At 44.2% G+C, this 19522-nt stretch overlaps 2 protein-coding genes across 3 annotated transcripts in view; one reads left to right on the top strand and one right to left on the bottom strand.

Annotated features, from left to right (window-relative positions):
- Nucleotides 1–19522, top strand: part of SDR42E1 (short chain dehydrogenase/reductase family 42E, member 1) — a 582710-nt gene that overhangs the window by 240446 nt on the left and 322742 nt on the right. The window lies entirely within an intron of this gene.
- Nucleotides 1–19522, bottom strand: part of CDH13 (cadherin 13) — a 687354-nt gene that overhangs the window by 587901 nt on the left and 79931 nt on the right. The window contains exon 1 of one of the 2 annotated variants that reach the window (XM_079988792.1): nucleotides 15816–16005. The exons of the other annotated variant lie outside the window; for it this stretch is intronic. Coding sequence (XP_079844918.1) covers nucleotides 15816–15860 — 45 coding nt within the window. The 5' untranslated portion in view covers nucleotides 15861–16005. Of the gene's footprint in view, nucleotides 1–15815; nucleotides 16006–19522 lie in introns of those variants that run through there. 2 annotated transcript variants of the gene reach the window in all.

Below are 19522 nucleotides of genomic sequence, written 5' to 3'. Positions count from 1 at the left end.
TGCCTCAGTATAACAGAATCATGAGGTGGTGGGGAGATTGTGGTTGCACTCAGGTTCCATGAGCACCTGTTAGTCACTGTGAGAACACAGTGCTGAACTAGATGGACCCTTGGTCTGATCCAGAAGGGTTCTTCTTATCCTCTTAACAACAAAATATAGAACAATTTGCTTTCTTTTCACGACATCCCAAACTGGCTGTAATGTCACCCTACCTAACATTAGGGCCATCCATCTAACATCAGGTGTACTTAGGAGGGGGCACCTCTATCATTTCTCATAGAAAAGAGCAGTAGCTCAGTGGTAGGACATCTTTGCATGCAGAAGATCCCAGGTTCAATCCACAACATCCTCACACTGGACTCAGTATGTCTTCTGTCGGAAAATCCTGGAGAGTCACTGCCAGTCTGTGCAGACTGTACTGATCTAGATAGGCCAATGGTCTGTCTCATTATAAGGTAGCTTCCTCTCTCCCTGTGTTGACTACAGCATTGCAGCAGACTACCATGAGAGAGGGATGGTTGAAGCAGATGTTCAGTTCGTCACACAGGAGTGAATGTGGGACAGCTGCTTAACATGATGCCCAAATATCTTAAGTACATTGCAAGCTCCCACTTCCTCTTAGGAAATTCTAAGAGGCAACAGTCAGCATTATAGCAAAAGAAAATCTAATCTGCCACATCTTCCTGTTGCTACTGCCACAGCCTCTTATTATTAGTATTATTGTTAAGCTGGGAAATGATGTCAGGAGCAGTTTCCCATGGCATGTTGTTTGTTTTAAAACAGCTGGCTGTTAATCCAGTAGTGACAATTTGTCATTGATTAACTTCCAGATAATAATTCAGATTGGCTGAAATCCAGACTAAAATACTTCCTTTGGGTAAAAAGAAGAATTCCAAAACAAGAACATCATAGAATTGTAGAGTCTGGAGGGAACACCAAGGGCCATCTAGTCCAACCCCTTGCAATGCAGGAATGGCAGCTAAAGAATACCTGAAATGCAACCTGTGTTTAAAAACCTCCAGTGAAGAAGAATCCACCACAAAAGAACCCTGCAACAGAGTGATGCTTAGGGAGGAGTGAATAGGTCTATTTGCAAACCAAGTCAGTTTCTCATGTGTTCATTGTTAGTTCATAAGTTCAGTTTGGCTCATTTCCACATTAATCAGCATTTTTAAAAAATCTACAAAAATAATTCGTAACTAAATATGCATTCTTGAAATGTATTTCCTCTTAAATTTATTTTGATCTGGATATTTTATTTTATTTTTGAGCCAAAAACTGTCTGAATACTTGGGAAGTGAAACAACAGCAGCAACAGATGGTTAAGGCTGCAATGCTGTACACATTTTCCCAGGAGCAAGTGCCATTAACCTCAGTGGTTCTTCCTTCTGAGTAGACATCCAGTTCTTCACTGCACATTAGTCCAAGAGAACACATGCACTGGATTTCTTCAAAGAACTAGTTCCTCATGAAGCACCCCCGGTTGTACATTTGCATCAGTGACATATTGCTGCTACGTTTGATTGTGATGAGAGAGAGCTTTCACTGCATTCTCAGGTCACAGTTCCTTAGCTGTGCACTGCTGAAGATGCAGCTGTATACAAACACAGAGAAATATTTCAAAGGATATCTTTGTAACATTGTGGGAGAATCAATATTCTTTCCATACAAATGCTACAGCAAATGTGTTACGAGCTGACTACCTAGTTCCAACAAAAGGTGTCAGCAATTGATACAAGGAATTCAAAATATGTGTTTCTCTTCCCACTTTCCTCCCTGACCACGACAATAAAATGTTTTCGGGGAGCAGGACATGGGTTTGAGTGGAAGAGAGGCCAACATATTGAAAGCTAGCCACTATTGGAGTTTCTGCATGTGCGAATGCCAGTGTGTGGGGACAGATAATCACATTATCTGTATGGTATAAAGAAAGAAAATGTACCAGCTATTGCTTCAGGGGAAGGCCAAGTAACTGTCTGAACGGGTTGCTTGAGAAAGTTGAATAAATAACCATTCAAGGGAAGGGTCTCTTGCAGCTCAGTTTTCCAGCTGTTTTATACACACTAAGACCCAGGCATGCATTATTATGCTGGCCTCCAACTGGTGGATTGGGACCCACCACCGGGCCATGGTGGGTTTTAATAGAAGCATTACTCTCATTATAAGGTTAAAAAGAAAACAAAAAGAAAAGAATATGGTCATTGTGAAGGATTTGGACTGTTTAAACAGAACTAAAAAGTCTGATATATAGTTTGTTTGGACTTTAAGGGGTTAATTTGCTTCCTGTTATTGAACTCTGCCTGTCTCATAAACAAACTGGAAGGGGTTGTGTTACAAATTAGGGAAGTTTGTTGCAAGTCAGTCATTTCTGCTGTAGGATCAGGACAAGTGTATTTTCTTTTGAGGTTTGAAATGTTTGTAGATTGAGTTTTGAGAGACCACTTAGCCTTAGGGTATATATAGTGAAATGGGACGCAGGTGGCACTGTGGGTAAAAGCCTCAGCGCCTAGGACTTGCCGATCAAAAGGTCCCGTCACTCAGTCCCAGCGCCTGCCAACCTAGCAGTTCGAAAGCACCCCCGGGTGCAAGTAGATAAATAGGTACGGCTTACTAGCGGGAAGATAAACGGCATTCCGTGTGCTGCGCTGGCTCACCAGAGCAGCTTCGTCACGCTGGCCACGTGACCCGGAAGTGTCTGTGGACAGCGCTGGCTCCCAGCCTCTAGAGTGAGATGAGCGCACAACCCTAGAGTCTGTCAAGACTGGCCCGTACGGGCAGGGGTACCTTTACCTTATATATAGTGAAAGGTAGATCAAGGTGGGTCTCAGAATACAAATGAACACACACAGTGCTAGAGGGCATAAGGTGAGGAGCCTTAACACAAGATTCTATGTAAGACTTCAGCAGTTGGGAACCCATTTAGCTAAGGTATAGCCAGATGAGTTTCTGCTATTATGTTCTGTACACTTTGGGGGAATGTTTTGTGTAAATGTAACCATTCACATGTTAAAATCTCCCCCTCCCCAAGAACAACCTGTTAGTAAACATTTAATCTTGATTCATCAAATCTTTGTGGTTTCTATGAATATATTCAACCTACATCCAAGAGGCAAAGCCAACAACACCAAAATGTGTTGTCAAGGAGACACAAGAGTGTTTGGGGCTGTTTGGTGGAAGGTGGCCTGGAAAAAAATTACATCTCTCACCTAATGGCAGTGGAGCACCAATGGGGAGGGAAGGCAGACAGACAGACAGAAGGGGGCACTCTGTTTGTCAAATCCCACTTTCTGATATAGTCCAGGGTTCAGCTGGCAAATGATGACAGTTTCCAACTTCATGTTTGGGTTAAAAGATGGGTCTGAATAAGCTGAAAACTATTTCAATAAAACAAAGGTGGCCCTCCAGAGGTGGTTGGGCTCTGTTAGCCCTCACCAGGATGGCCAATGGTCAGGGATGATGGGACTTGCAGTTCATTGACACCTGGAAGGCTGGAGGTTCCTCCATCAATTCATTAGAATGGATGAAGAGGAAGATATCAAACTCCTTCAACATACTGCTCTCTTTCATGAAAAAAAGAATTGACTGAGCAGTCTACAGACTTCCATTTGCAAGCAAGTAAACCCTTGTCCCCCCCTTTTTTATATATATAAAAAGAGCATTTGAAGAAAAGCACAGCCTGTCATAATCCAATGCTCGTAAGAGCCTAGTTTGCACAATAGGTGACCTATTTCCACCAACTCCCTCTGTCTCTTTGCGGAAGTCTAGTAACACTCGCCAACCACAGGAACCAAGAGAAAGTTGGTATTCAGGACACCAATCGTGTCCGCTGTAGGTTAATGAGGTGCTTCCTATGCACAAGGCACAATTTATGGAGTTCAAAGCATCACCAGCCAGTTCAAATCAGTTCATCAATTATGGTCCGTGCTTTAGAGAGACAGAAATACCACCTGGTCTAAACACCATATCCAGCTGTCAAGTACCCCAAGGATATAAATGCCAGCCTTGACAACCATTTCCCATTCATATTGTGATTCCACTTTCGGCTCAGCCTGACTTTTTATCCACAGCTTTCTCTTTTCTTCTCCCTTTCCAAAGCCCACTTGCAGCCCAATTTCAAGAGAGAAAATGATATGTTGCCTACAATAGGAACAACATCAAATTGTTCAAATTGTGTGTCTGGCAGCAAAGTACACACACTCATAGGCATTCAATTCATGCAGGGCTGGGAAAGATGATAGTCTGGAGAGGTGCTGCCAGTCAGCAGAGGCCAGTGAGAGCTGGGCCTCTGGCTGAGCTGCGAGGTTTCTACTTGCTGTCTCAATGGGTCGGCTCACCTCATTTCCAGTACCACAACTCCCATCAGCCATTGGTCATGGCAGCTGGGGTCGATGAGAGCCCAACACCTTCTGGGTGGTCACTGGTTCTATATGTCTGGACAAGGACTTGCTATTTATTAGCTTATTTGCTATATATATATATATATATATATATATATATATATATACACACCACATTTCTAACAGTACAGGACCCAAGGTGGCTCACAGCATAAAGGAAAACTGATACAACTAAAAACAAATAATAATAATAATAATAATAATAATAATAATAATAATAATAATAAAGCAATTAAATAAATGATCCTTAAAACCATTTCAAAGCACACACAAGTTCAACAACCACCCACAGAAAATCCTGTCAGCACATGCTGTTGAAGGCCAAAGGTTTGCTAGAACAAGAAGAAGAAGAAGAAGAAGAAGAAGAAGAAGAAGAAGAAGAAGAAGGCATTGCCTGCTGGTAATAGGAAAGCAGGGTGGAGACAGCATAGTCTCCCATGGAAGGGAGTTCCACAATCTGAGGACAGCCACTGAAACACCCTCTCTCTGGTCATCACCAAAGGTGTCTGTGGAGCAGATGGGACTGAAAGAAAGACCTTCCCCCAAAAAAGCAAAACCCAGGCAGGCGCATATAGAGAAATACGGTCCTTTAGAAAGCCTGGACTCAAGCTGTGTAGGGTTTTCCAAGTCATAACCAACACTTTGAATTGTGCCTGGAAACTGACCAATAACCAGCAGAGCTATTGTGACAAGGAGCTCCTGTTCTCCCAGTAACCAGCAACTTGGCCATTGTGTCTTGGACCCACTGAAGTCTCTGAGCACTTTCCAAAGGTAGTCATGTAGAGTGTGTTAATGTAATCCAAATGGGATGTAAATAAGGCATGCATAGGATCACACGTAAGACTTAATTGTTTTTCATATTGTATTTTTCCACTGTTGTAAGCCACCCTGGGATCTCATGTTGAAAGGTAGGAAGGAAATCAGGAGGAGGAGGAGATGATTCTGCAGAGCCTGGAGTAGGTACTAAATTTGGGAAAAAATGCTGATATGTTTATTAATGCTAGCAAAATTTAAATGCATCCCCCCCATGACACAGACATAGGGATATTGATTTACCAAGGGTATGGATAAGAAAATAAGGACTCCACTTATTCAATTGGAGCAGGTGTCATCTCATCCAAGGAAACAACTCCAATTTTGCAAGAATGCTAGATTTCCATCCAAATCCTATTGTGTTTATTATACTTCAAGTTTAGACTGGGCATGCTAACCCTTTTATCATCTTCAGAGCAGGATTCCTTCAACTTCCATGACTCTTAAGTATTATTTGTATTTACCTCAATCTAAGGGATGCTAATTCTACGGTTTTCTGACTGTCCTGGGCCTCCAAGGGAAAGAAGAAGAAGAACAGGGCCCATCTCTAGGGAAATTAGTAAAATAAGCCTTACAAGGCAGGAGTGAGTAAGCACTTAGAAGCTGCAAACCTGCCTGCCTAGATGCCTCAAGGCCAAAGCATCCAGAGCTTCAAACAGGCTTGGCAAAGCTGTTTTCCAGAGCTTCACTCTCCCCTGGGAAGCAGTTACAGGCACTGGGAGAGAGAAAAAATGAGACGATTGCATTTCAGAAGTTTGTCATTATACTGGGAGAATGAGAATCGAAAGTCTCCTAAAGCAGCAGCAAAATGACTGCAGTTCAGGAGTTCAGATGGCGCACATTCAACAATGGCAGGATGATGACTGCATTGCAGTGTTGGTATTGCACTCAAAAAAGTTTCAATAAAATAATATTAAAATATGGCAATCCCATGAAGCAGCAAATAGGGAAGGTTGGCTGTCAAAACCCAGCTTTGACTGAGGCCACGTTCACACCATACTGATAATGAGTTGGGGGGACATCTGGGTGGAATCCTGGCTCCCCTTCCAGAACCGGCAATCCTATATAGAATGCATAAGGGAAAGCTTACCAAAACACTTCCTTTGTCAAGGCAATTGCTTTGGCTGGCTGGTTAAGGACTGTGGTTTACAAGTCCAAAGAGGCTCCCATAGAAACAAATGGGTGGGCCTTTCCTTATCTCCGCATCAGGCTGGTCTGGAGAAGAACAATATCCAGAGTTATATGTATGCATGAGTTGGAATATAGAGACACAAAGACTGTTTGCTTTGTGCTGGACTTTGGGACCCCCCCCCCCTTTGGAAACTAATGAAGAAGCAACTGTTGGGGTGTTAATGCTGGGAGCTCCTCCAACCTATGCTCAGATTGTATATATGGCCCATGCCTGAGACTTCAGAGAGCTACTGCCAGTCAGAGTAGGCAATGCTGGGTTAGACTGGCAAATAGCCTGACCAGGTTTAAGAATATAAAGTGAGCCTCCTTGATTAGGTCAGTAGCCCATCTGATCCAGCATCCTTTTCTCACAGTAGCCACTGGAAGCTTCCTACATCCTGTGTTTAAAACAGGTTCCTGCGGTCAAACATTCACAAAGCCCCACATTTAAACCAATTCCCCTCTCTCCTTATCAGGAAGTTTGTTCTTCAAAGCAGGCACACATCCAACAGTTGTGTAAACATCCCCTGACAGCCCTAATTTAATACTCCAGCCTTCTTTGACCCATTAGTATTCCTCAGCAGTGCTATTTCTTATGGTATTCCTAGAAGCTATAGCAATGAAGGAATGCTTACAAGGCTAAAAGGAGATCCCAAAGTCTTACTGGGTTGTATGCACAAGGCCTTTGCAGCTTCTCTGACTTGCCGGCAGTTGCACTGGTGTTTTTGCAAGATGAGATTCCGCTTTTACACTTCGCCCCAGTGGAAATGGCAGCAGAGAAGGTCAGGCAAAAGCTGCCAACTCATAATAAAGCTGTTTGATCCAAATCCTGGCCTAACAGAAAGCTATATGCACATCCAACACAGACCAAAACAAAAACAAAAAACCTGTCGTGGTGGGGAGCCTGCAGCCAAATGGGCTTGTTCCATCAGTGGAAAATAAGCAACATATGAGTGGGAAAGAGTCCCGACAGCTTTGGAAGCTGCAAAGAGGGACAGGGTGGGTTAATGCTTCAGAACACACACTGTATGCCTTGTGTAGAGTTGAGCCTGGTGCGGGGGGTCTCAAGTATTCCAGAATTCATAGAGGGAACTTGGTGCTATGTTTAATAAATGAAGGATTCATAGGACAACAGGGGGAAATACAAATAAAAAAAACATTTAATTCAGCTGGCAATTTCGCATTAATTGCCTCTGCTTCTGTTAATTACAGGGGTGAGCAAAAGCTGCAGTGTAAGCCAGTAGTGGCTCCGGCTAACACTCAATTGAAGTTTAAGGCATGCGATTGCACAACTGCAGCTATGATACCAGAGGTGATGGCTGCTTAATGAATCTACAACAGACTTCCCCAACCTGGAACCCTCCAGGAGTTGTAGGGCTGCAACTCCTATCATCCCCAGTTAGGCCATACAGACTGGAGCTGATGTAAGCAGTAGTCCAAAACTTTTCAGTGGCATCAGATTGGGGAAAGCTTATCTAGCAGTTTAATTTGGTGTCAGAGAACCTCTGACCCTCCAAAGCTACTGGACTGCAACTCCCATCATCCCTGATAATTGACCACGTTGCTGGGGCTGATGGGAACTAAAGTCCAAGAACATCTGGTGAGTTAGAGGTCTCTCATCCCTATTTTAAGTCATTGGCATCTGTCTGTTTCCAGAGACAATGGAGTGTGCCTCCAGGGGTGAGGTCAAACCTCTGTATTAGCAGCACCTAAGTAACCTCCCCAGGGCATAAGTCTGGGCAGCCCCTCTCAGCCTCATTGATGTGGTCCAAAGGAAAGGAAAGCAACTTGTTTGGCACCAGCTTGGCTGTTTTTGTTAAGTTGTGGGTGAACACATCAGACGACACAGCGATTCTTCAAACAGCTCTTGTTTATTCACAGGCCAGGACAGAACTGAACTGAAGGGTTCAGTCAGCCTGCTTATATAGAGCTCCAGTACAACGTAACTGTAACAATTTTCTAAAACTATCCAATCACTGAACGTCACTTTCAATCCCTTATTTGCATAACTATCTACAGTATCCCCCTGCTGGCCCAGGGTGAGAACTTCAGTACATAACAGTTTTAAGTCATGCCATTCAATTTCAAGGGTGCACTTTTCATTTTGATCTTCAGGGGAGGCCCTGCTTCCAATTCCCTTCAGTGTCTAAAGGTAAGTCGATATTGATCAGAAGCAGGGCCTTTTCTGTTGTGGCACACCAGATATCAAAGGAACACACCAAAGTGCCTCTGCAGGTCTTGCGGACAGGGAGGAGGCAGTCTCAGTCTTGCAGCGATGGAGACAAATGAAGGCCTGGGCAGGTGGGGTGGGTGTCACATGCATTGCACCTTGCATGTGAGACATCACACGAACGCAACAGCATCCGCCCCCCAAATTTTGGATGCAGCTTGGAACCTCTGCTTCCAGGTCTAGCCTGCCTCTGCCCAGCAGGCATTGGTTCCTTTTGGGCAGGAAGAAATACTAAGGAATCTATCCCAACTCCCTTTCTACAAGTATTAGCACATCATAGGATCCACCTAGAGGGAACTGTGGCAGCTCTGCACCACTCCAGTAACATTAATTGGTACCTAGGTACAAGTACCTCAAGCCATGATTCATCATGTCAGCAAAGACCATTGACAACAATATCAGGAATGTAAAATATATGTCCTCACCATCCATCTCCCTACCTTTGTATGTGCTAGCTACACATGCTCAGAATGTGCTTTCAAAATCTGATCTATGTTTTCACAGTGCAGACCATGATCACAACCACACATTTCATGCATGTTACCATCTGCAATGATAAGCCTAACTGTCCACCATGTTCCCCATGAAAGCGCACAGAAGTACGTTAAAGTTTAAGCACTGTACTGCACATATAAATTATTTTTGTGGCATCCTATGCCAACTGACTTAACGGTGTATCATCTTGTGCACCCATCTGACTTTTCTTTCCTCCAGATCCAGAAACAGCATTTCAAACCTGCTGCCTGCTCAAGATGCTTCTCCATAATAGCAAAGGACAATGTTTATTTTTTGATTTCACATCGGAAATGGAAAGCAACAACTACGTACAGAGTCCATAGTCAGAAAGGTCATTTGCCAAGGTTCTTGTTTTCATTCCCTGGGGGGGGGGAACAAAATTAAAGGACATTTCTGTATCAATTATTCATTTCCACCCCACCACAGGAAAACCTATCTCACTGAAAACGATTAATGATCAAATACTGCACTAGACTGGTATGAACAAGAGATCAAGTTGAGTGAGTAACTCAGAGTTCAACCCTTAAAGTTATTTTGACATGACTTCTGTATAGAATGTGATTCTCCCCCCCCCCCAATCTTTCCCTCTTTTACAGCTGTGACCCATCTCTCTGTTTGAATCTTATCACTGGTTTTCATGCTGTGCAGGGAGCCCTCTTCTGGAGAAATATGAAAAAGTTGGTGGTTTCTGTGTTTTCTATAATTCACTATGTATTTAAAAAATAAGCTTTCCGAGTAGATCATGCGTATGAGACTTTTTCCTTTGCAATTACAGCTCAAGTTATTGTTTCCATTTTGAGTGCAATTACAGCTCAAGTTATTGTTTCCACCTTTTTCAGCCATGGGCCGGTCCACTGTCCCTCAGACCATGTGGTGGGCCCGACTGTATTTTGAAAAAAATAATGAACAAATCCCTATGCCCCACAAATAACTCAGAGATGCATTTTAAATAAAAAGCACACATTCTACTCATGTAAAAACATGCTGATTCCTGGACCATCTGTGGGCCAGATTGAGAAGGTGATTGGGCCGCATCCAGCCCCCGGGCCTTAGGTTGCCTGCTGCTGTCATAGACCTCCATAAGGCACACATTAGCTAAACAATTATGCCCATTATTTCTAGCCCATCTTAGCAAATGAGCACTCCATGCCCAACTTCATCATGCGGGGGAAAAAATGCTATAAAGCATGAAGCCAATGGCTGGATAAGGTGAACTTTTAGAAAGAGTAGGACCTGGACACCCCGTTTCCAGTGTCAATTCTAGACAGCCTCAACAGTCTGTATACCTTTCTCCCTCCTTTTAGAAATCAGCAGAAATGTATGTAGGACCTTTAATTCCACTCTTTCCAGGCACAACTCCATGCTTAAAAGCTGTGTCCAAATGGGATTTTTTTTTTTTAGCATTAAACCAGAGCAAACTTCAAGTTCTCAGTGGATTGCCATTTGCTCTGATTGAGCTTTAAAGAGTGTGTTTTCATGGGGAAAGCACTGGTGCAAATAAAAGGGGGGGGGTTGCTAAGACACAAATCTTTAAATTGCAGACCATGCCTGGAAAGAGCGGTGGAAAGGTAAGGGTGGATAAGCTCAAAGTTCATTTGGTCTCAAATTTTAAAACAAATGCACAGATCCCAGACTTCACAAACTTCTACGCAGAGCAGAATGTAAGTATCAATACGTTTGCACACATGCACTGCCAGTTATGTGCAATGCAGTTTGGGTGAAAAAATAAGTATATTTCAGGGACAAAATGTATTGCAAAGAAAGTGCTTACAAACACGTGCATTTTAAATGTGAATGTTTCAGCAGCTTAAAAGAATTCACAGAAAATGGGGCACAGTGAATTTAGCATTAAAGGTATGTGAAAATGAATTAGACTGCTCTGTCTATTTCTATAAATAGAGAAGTGGCCAGCCATAGCCATCTAGCCTACCACTTGATATTGGCTTTTGAATGCTCTCCATTGTGACACTTCTCTGTTCCATTGGTACTGGGAAGATGGCAGGAATTTCTGTACACTGATCACACTGCAGAAAGATGTGCAGGCTCTATGTGTATCAAAACTACACCATTTTGCATGTTTCATGAAGTCACAGAAGAGACTGGAGTGGCTCCAGCATGAACAGAACGCTGCCTGCAGTTGAGAGTCCTCCTCTGTGTTAGGGTGTGCAATCCATAGTAAATACCAATGGGACATAAGAGCTTAATGGAGTGCTACACACACACACACCACTCTTTGTTATAACAGGCACCAGGCATAGCTAAGGGCCCATTTATGTAACATAGGGAAATTGCTTTAGGGCAGGAGTGGAGAACCCATGTCCTTCCAGATGTTGCTAGGTTACAACCCCATCATCCCTCACAATGTGGCCATGCTGGCTGAGACTGATGGGGGTTGGAGTTCCACACCCTATCTCCATTTTAGAAACTTACATGTGCTGGTTCCCACCAGTGATGATCTGGTCATGTGTTGATGTACTATGGCCAACTTGTGGGAACCAAGATGCACTTTTTCTTTCCATGCCTCAGTGGAAATGTATGTAGGAGGAATTCTGCATCTACCTTCTGGAAAGATGTACACATTCCAGATGTGGCCATAACTCCCTGCTCCTGACACTATTCCAAAAGCACAGAAAGAGGAATTACAGCTCAGTTCCACACACCCAGTCTTCTATTATTACTATGATATGTAAGAAGACTCTTGAACACATCTGAGCCTCAACTGTCCCCTAGAAGAGCAGAGGATTGTCTCACAAATTTCTGTTGGGAGTGCATGATCTTTGTGCCCCCCCTTTTTTAAAAAAATCATTTTCATCTATTGAGTAATTTATGCATGTTTAGATTGTTGATGGGCCTACAACACACTGCTCAGAAGGTACTTTCTCTCCCTAATCACCATGACCCAAACTTAGATCGTTAACTCAAACCTGAATTATACTCTTCCCTGGAAGGCATTACAGCAACAGATTTGCATTGCTTATAAATCAGTTGATCAAGATCAATGTTGCCCATTTCCACTTGCCGGATATCAAGGAATAATGAGTTGTAGCTGCTGCTGAGGAAGAGAAAAATATCACTGCGCCTATGAGCCTTGCCAGATGGCTGCATGCAGGTAACTTTTCCCATTTTGTACCATTTAGTTCTGCTGCTGCACGGAAGCTATCCAAGTCAAGCAATCCATCTGAGTAGCCCCTTTAACAGCAGCGTTTTCCTCATCATCTCACCAGCTGTTGCAAGGCTTCTTATCAATGCCTCTTTCTCCCAATATTTCCACCACAAAAGTGTGGTATTTCAGTCAGAGAGTCATTGCTTTCCCAAAGAAGAAGAAGAGTGAATCACCTGTTCCAGTTTGCAAACCTTGCTCCTCTCCATTTCAACTCTGTCACCAGGGTGGAGTACTTTGTACATACCCAGAGTTAATCTTTTCTTCATTTGCTTTGCTCCATGTGTTTTGACATTGAGTTCTGGCACTGAAGCAGCTTCTGAGGACAAGCCCTATCAACTGATACCATCTGATCTTTAACAAAGGACATGTTAGACATGATAGAATGTGGGCCATCTTTTGTATGAGTCATGAAATACAGGTGAGAAGGAGGAGGAGACTGACTTTCACACATTCCAGCCATGCTAATAAAAGAGGACTTGTTAGAGCAGAAAACTAACATTTGAACATACCAGCATGTGACTAGAAAAAGGTCAGCTCCTGCAGAATTGTTGTCCCCCCCCCCCAAAAAAAAGCAGTGCTACACATGTGTGTCTTGAATGCCCTTCTGCTAAAGAGCTCAGGCTTGCATTTGCAACTCACAACATTCCTGTAAAGTCTGTTAAGCTGAGACATAGTCATTTGTCCAAGGGCATCTGAACAGCTTGACAGAGGAGCAGGTTGTGGGATAGATGGATAGATAGATAGATAGATGATAGAGATAGATAGATAGATAGATAGATAGATAGATAGATAGATAGATAGATTAGATAGATAGATAGATGATAGACAGTAAGTACCTGATTCCTTGCAGGAGGGCACAATCATTTGGATTTGAGTCACAACATTTAACTCATCATCCTATTTTCTACCAGCCTTTGCTCTTTTCCTTTTCTCCACCTGCCTCCTTCCCCTTTTCTTTCTCCTTGACCTCAGGAAGTCTATCTCTGTGTGCCCAACTACAGAAACCTTAAAGGGAAAATCTTCCAAATCATAGTGTGCTGCTACAAACAAAGGGCAGGAGAGACAGCAAGGTGCATCGCACAAGAGGACTGCAGATCAGATAACTCAAGCAAGTAAGCCAAGTCACACACTGGGGAAAAGGCACATCTGACACCTTATTTTGTCACCAGTAGCAACATCGCAAATACCACAACCCTCTCACACTCCAAAGGGTATGTATATATTTGCTAGTTGCAACCAGTTAAACCACTGACCAGTTGTTTTGGTTTTCTCTTCACATCCTGTCCCATCCATTTTCATTACATGCACACAGTTCCCCCTCTTCCACACAGCACTTGCACATATTTCAAATGACCTCAGCACACCCAGTTGCCATGTAAATTGCATCCACGTCACAGCTCCCTAGATTTTGTTGCTTCAAGACCACTTCAATACATTTCATTTAGTGAACCATGGCTTTCACATGGTCAATCATAGTGGATTCTCACTTGACACTGAAGATCTCTAATCGGCCTTAATCAAGCTGCATTAGGAGACAAGAGCCATAACTCTTGCTGCCCTAACACCAGTGTACACAACTAGGAGCCAGATTCACACAACATTGGGACTCTGTGGTAAAGCTAACATTTTTTTGGTGGAGCTACTGGTAATGGGAGTTACTGCAGCATTGGCCAAGATCCCAGCTTGCTACATGCTAGAAAACTTTTAAACAATGAGTTAATTCAATAAATGGCAGGTCTTGTCCTTAAATCACTACCTAAGCAATCGCCAAGCCCAACGACACCAATTTGTAATGCCCCCGCTCTAAGTTATAGGCACACATGTGACACTACCCTGCTGCGGTGGAACAGAGGGAACTGTGACTTATTACTTGTTTCTGTACTCTACTAGTATCTTCACAGTTTTGTCTCTAAAATACACATGGAGGTCCCATTTTTCCAGGTTCAATAGGAAAAAAAATACAGTAAGAGGAGAGAGAAATAGTTGTAACTTATATGCCATAAATAGAGAGGGCTGTCGAAGTGCTGAGGGGCCATATAGCTCAGTGCTGGAGAACATGTTCTGCATGCAAAGGGTCCTAAATCCCATCCCTGGCAACTCCAGCTAAAATGGCCAGGTAGCAGTTGCTAGGACTGACCTCTGCCTGAGACCCTGGAGAGCTGCTGCCAGTCAGAGCAGACAGCAGTGCCTTGGACAGACAAACATTGTGACCTAGTAGAAGGCAGCCAGATTTATGATGTTTTAGGAACTTAAGAAGTTGCCTTACAAAGTCAAATCATAGCTCAGCATTTTCTACACTGGCTGGCAGCAGCTCCCCAGGTTTCCAGGCAGGAGTCCTTCCCAGTCCTATCTGGAGGTTCAAGACCATTGAGAATTGGACCTGGGACCTTCTGCCTGCAGAGTAGATGTTCTACCAGCGAGCTACAGCTGTTCCTCTCATTTGGGAGGCATCGTGCACATTAAGTTGCTCTCGCCTGAGGCATTGGTCTCCCATGCACCCTCAAGGGTTAAAAGCAAAAAACGAGTCAGTCTCCAAGCCAATAGGGAATTAACTTTTATCACCATGGAGTACCATCCCAGGGATCCAAGAGACAGAGACTTGTAGCTGAATGAGAGATTAAGCTCCCTAAGACAAGCGAGAGGAGAGAGGGGATGAACAAGGGGATGGAGGAGCATCACACCGAATGACAACAAAGGAGCCTTAAACATCACACGCTGCTTCCCAAAATGAAATCCGTATCATATTCACAGAGGGGAAGGCAAGGGAGGAGTGCAGAAGTTGGAGAGCAGCTAGTTCCTCGGCTATTGACTGACAGCAACAGCAGGGCTCCACAGCCTCTTGGCTTTTTAAAGGCTGGGTGTCTATGTCCTTTTTTTTTTTTTTACCTTTTTGCAAGGGGGGTGGGGTGGGATCTTTTACAGTTGAGAAGAGGGCGGGAGGTAAGGCTGCCGAGCTGCTCGTTAATACTCGATTTTACAAATTCACCAAAGCGGTAGGGCAGAGGAGAGGCAGGGGAAAGCCCTTATTCTTCCCCTTTTTATTTTTAAAAAAATTAATCACGTTTTCCCCCCTTCCTCTTTTCTTTTTAACGAGTGTGGGGAGTAAGGAATGTAATGATCTTGTCCTGGCAGAAGCCACAGAAAGGAGAAGCAAAAAAAATCAAAGTTGAAGCATTGAAGGTGATAGAATATCTTGTTGCTGGCACCACGGAACCAGCAATCCGTACTCTCTTTTATGTGAAGGAAATACAATTTGCATGCACACACACGTATTATGTCGCTAATTTCCTGTCACTGGAAAGCACACAGAGGCATTTTTCACATCGGAGAATTGCTTCTCACATCCACACTTCATCGTGCATATCTGTGTGTTTTTCAAGTCGGCATGCGATCGTTGAGAAATCAAGACACTTCCAGATAGCCAAATGCAAAACATTCCCCCCAAAAAACCCCCAGAAAGAAACACAGATAGATAACACACAAACACATAACCCCTAGGACCAGATCAAAGCACCAAATTCCTTACCTGGGACAGGAGGAAAGCCAAGGTAAGTTGAGCCTTGTGCTGCATTTTGCTAGCCTAGAAGATACTGGAGGCTTTTTCATTCATGCACTCAACTGCACTGAGCATATTTTCACTGTGGAACAGCCTTTGAGGAGAGAGAGAGGAGAGGGAGAGAGAGAGAGACTGCCTTGAGAGCCAGCCAACTTCCCAAATAGATCAGCAGCAGCATCACCAAAGCATTGGATAAAGGCTGATGACCAGAACCAATAGCTTTACAAGGATGATTTCTTCACAAATCATCCTCATTTTTGCATAACACATATCGGGAGCGCACCCCCTCGCAAGCACACACACACACACACACACGAGAGAGAGAGAGAGAGAGAGAGAGGGAGGGAGCACCCCAAGAAAGCTCTCACTTCAGTGTGTACAAGTAACAGCTTAAGAAATCACTTCTTTTATGGATTTCTGGAAAGTGGTAATACTTCCCCTCACCGGAGAAGGAATAGATTTGCACGATAGGGGAGAATAGCTCCTCATACCCTGCGTGCCAAAAGAAAGACCTCCTTTATTAAAATGTTAATCAAGGGTGTTTTATTTTCAATAAATCAAAGGAATGACCACCACAGCCTTCAGTTACTCCCAGGCTTTAAAAGACTGACAGAACAGTGCTCTTTCAGGGGCACCAGAAATCCTGATTGCATTTGCTGTTTCCCCCTCCATCTCGCAAATCACAAGGAGGACAGATCAATTCTACTTGACGAAAAAATCCATCATGGGGCAATAGATTTTATTAACTGCTCAGGTTACAGTGGGGCTTTGGCTTTCAAACTCACTGAGCAGTCATGCAGGGGTAAGGTTCTCAAAAGTCCATGTCCTTCCAAAGCAGAAACTTTTTTCCTTGCAGGAAAAAAACCACATGCAGTGTTTAAACATTGCACGATGGAGTGCTCACTGCACTCTGCATGCATTGCCTCCATCATGCTAACAACAACCCCGAGAGGTACGCTCCTCTCACCACCATATTGCAGGGCAGAAATGAGGCAGAAAAAAATGTAAACTATCCAACATGCTCACTAATGAGAAGGGAGTTGCCACCACACCTTTAAGAAGACTCAATTTAAAATGGGAAAAGGTTACATTTATTGAAATATAACAACAGCAGTGAGGAGGATCTGCATAAACAAATAACTAGACTGAACAAATCAACTGAATCAAAATAGTTTGAGGAGGGCAGTTCCTTATAGGAGGAGAAATCCTTTCTCTTCCTGCTCCTGGACATATAATGAGGAGCCACCTGTGTTCCAGTAGCAAGAATTGAAATGACCTCTTCCTCCTTGTTAACAGGGGCATGGGCTGTGAATCAAACAAGCACACCATGGCCCCACCAGTTCAGTGCTCTCCCTGGCACACATGCCCAGACCACAGGGCACCCCCAATTTCCCACAAAGCAATACAGCTTAAGGCAACCAAAGAGTACGCCTACCCACAATGCCTCAGGAATTTAACAGAAATTTATCCTGAGTCAGTTAGGGGCTTCCCCCAAAACTTCTACTCAGACCGATTTACAGGTGTCTAGCACAGCTCACTCTAAAAGGGAGGAAGGGAGGATGCCATAAAGAAGAGGAGGGAGAGTTTGGGGAGGAACTGACTGATAAATTGATCCATCTTGGCTGGGCGTTGGTCTGAACCCAACAATGGACCACCCCCAGCTCCTTCCAAGGGCTAAATGAACTTGGCTCTTTTTGGGTGATTGGGGGCATGGTAATTTGCTCCCACCCTAGAGTGGAAGTGGTATTGACAAGGCATTGATGATACACGATTCAAACATTCTTGTAAAAAAGATTGAGAGAGCGGTTGCTGAACAGCTTGGTAGGTTTCTGGATGAAACATCGGCTCTGGATCCATTCCAGTCCGGCTTCCGCGCTGGTCATGGGACCGAGACGGCTCTGGTCGCCCTAACAGATGATCTCCGCAGGCAGCTGGATCGAGGCGGGTCAGGGCTGCTGATTCTTCTAGACCTGTCAGCAGCCTTCGACATGGTCGATCACGAACTCCTGGACCACCGCCTTGCCGACGTGGGGATCCAGGGCACAGTCCTTCAATGGCTGCGCTCGTTTCTCTCTGGTTGGGGACAGAGGGTGGCGCTTGGGGGGGAATTGTCATCCCGCCACTCCTTGGTGTGTGGTGTGCCCCAGGGTGCGATACTCTCCCCAATGCTTTTTAACATCTTTATGCGCCCCCTCGCCCAGCTTGTCCGGAGTTTTGGGCTGGGCTGCCATCAGTATGCTGATGACACCCAACTCTATCTGTTGATGGACGGCCACCCTGACTCGGCCCCAGACACACTGATCAGATGCTTGGAGGCTGTGGCTGGATGGTTACGTGGGAGCCAGTTGAAGTTAAATCCTTCGAAGACAGAGGTCCTCTGGCTGGGACGGGACGACATGGGACTGAGGGGGCAACTCCCATCTCTTGCGGGGGTGCAATTAGTGCCAGCACCGTCCGTTAAGAGTTTGGGTGTAATCTTCGATACCTCCCTCTCCATGGAGGCGCAGATTGCAGCTATAACAAAGGCGGCATTTTTTCATCTCCGCCAAGCTAACCAGTTGGCTCCTTACCTCTCTCGCCCTGACCTAGCCACTGTGATCCACGCGACGGTCACCTCCAGACTGGATTATTGTAACTCGCTCTACGTGGGGCTGCCCTTGAGACTGACCCAGAAACTCCAGCGGGTGCAGAATGCCGCAGCGAGACTCCTTACGGGGTCTTCGCTTAGAGATCACATTCATCCAGTGCTATACCAGCTGCAGTGGCTCCTGGTGGAGTACAGGATCAGGTTTAAGGTGCTGGTTTTAACCTTCAAAGCCCTATACGGCCTAGGGCCCTCATACCTACGGGACCGCCTCTCCTGGTATGCCCCACAGAGGAACTTACGGTCTTCAAATAAAAACACCTTGAAGGTCCCAGGCCACAGAGAGGTTAGGCTGGCCTCAACTAGAGCCAGGGCTTTTTCAGCTGCGGCTCCAACCTGGTGGAACGCTCTGTCACAAGAGACAAGGGCCCTGCAGGACTTGACATCTTTCCACAGGGCCTGCAAGACAGAGCTGTTCCACCTGGCCTTTGGTCAGGGCGCAGCCTGACTCCCTCCTTTGGCAATCTTTACAAAACTTTAGTTTATGGTTGCCATCAATTTTGATTTTAATTAATTTTTATAATGTTTTTATAATGTTGTACTGTTTTAGTGTTGTTAGCCGCCCTGAGTCTGGCTTCGGCTGGGGAGGGCGGGATATAAATAAAAATTATTATTATTATTATTAAATTTATTTTCACAAAGCCCCACCCACCCATTGAATTGTGGCCACAACAGTGAGTGTGGTTCAACCCTTTCCCCTTACCTCCCCTGCCCATCCAATATGCTATTTCATACCACAATCATAACCAAGTTTACTTAGAAGAATGCTGTATTTAATGCAAAGGGGCTTAATCACAGGGGTGGATGAATCTGTCAATTTCAGTTTCTCATTTTTCCTACCTTACGTTTGCTAGCATTTTAGTGTGAATTTATTTGAATATACGCATTTCTACAAGCAATTTCCCCTAATACAATGCACTTTTGTATGTTCTTTTCACAGATGTATGCATTTTTATATGCACTTTCCCTCTAATGTATGCATTTTTGTATTAATTGCTTTTGCCTGGAAAACTGCATTATAGAAGTCAGAGAA

This window comes from Podarcis cretensis (genome assembly GCF_951804945.1).
Source record: "Podarcis cretensis genome assembly, chromosome: 8".
In the NCBI taxonomy this organism is placed as follows: domain Eukaryota; kingdom Metazoa; phylum Chordata; class Lepidosauria; order Squamata; family Lacertidae; genus Podarcis; species Podarcis cretensis.
The sequence above is the reverse complement of the archived record's forward strand: the minus strand, read 5'-3'. Positions and strand labels throughout refer to the sequence as shown.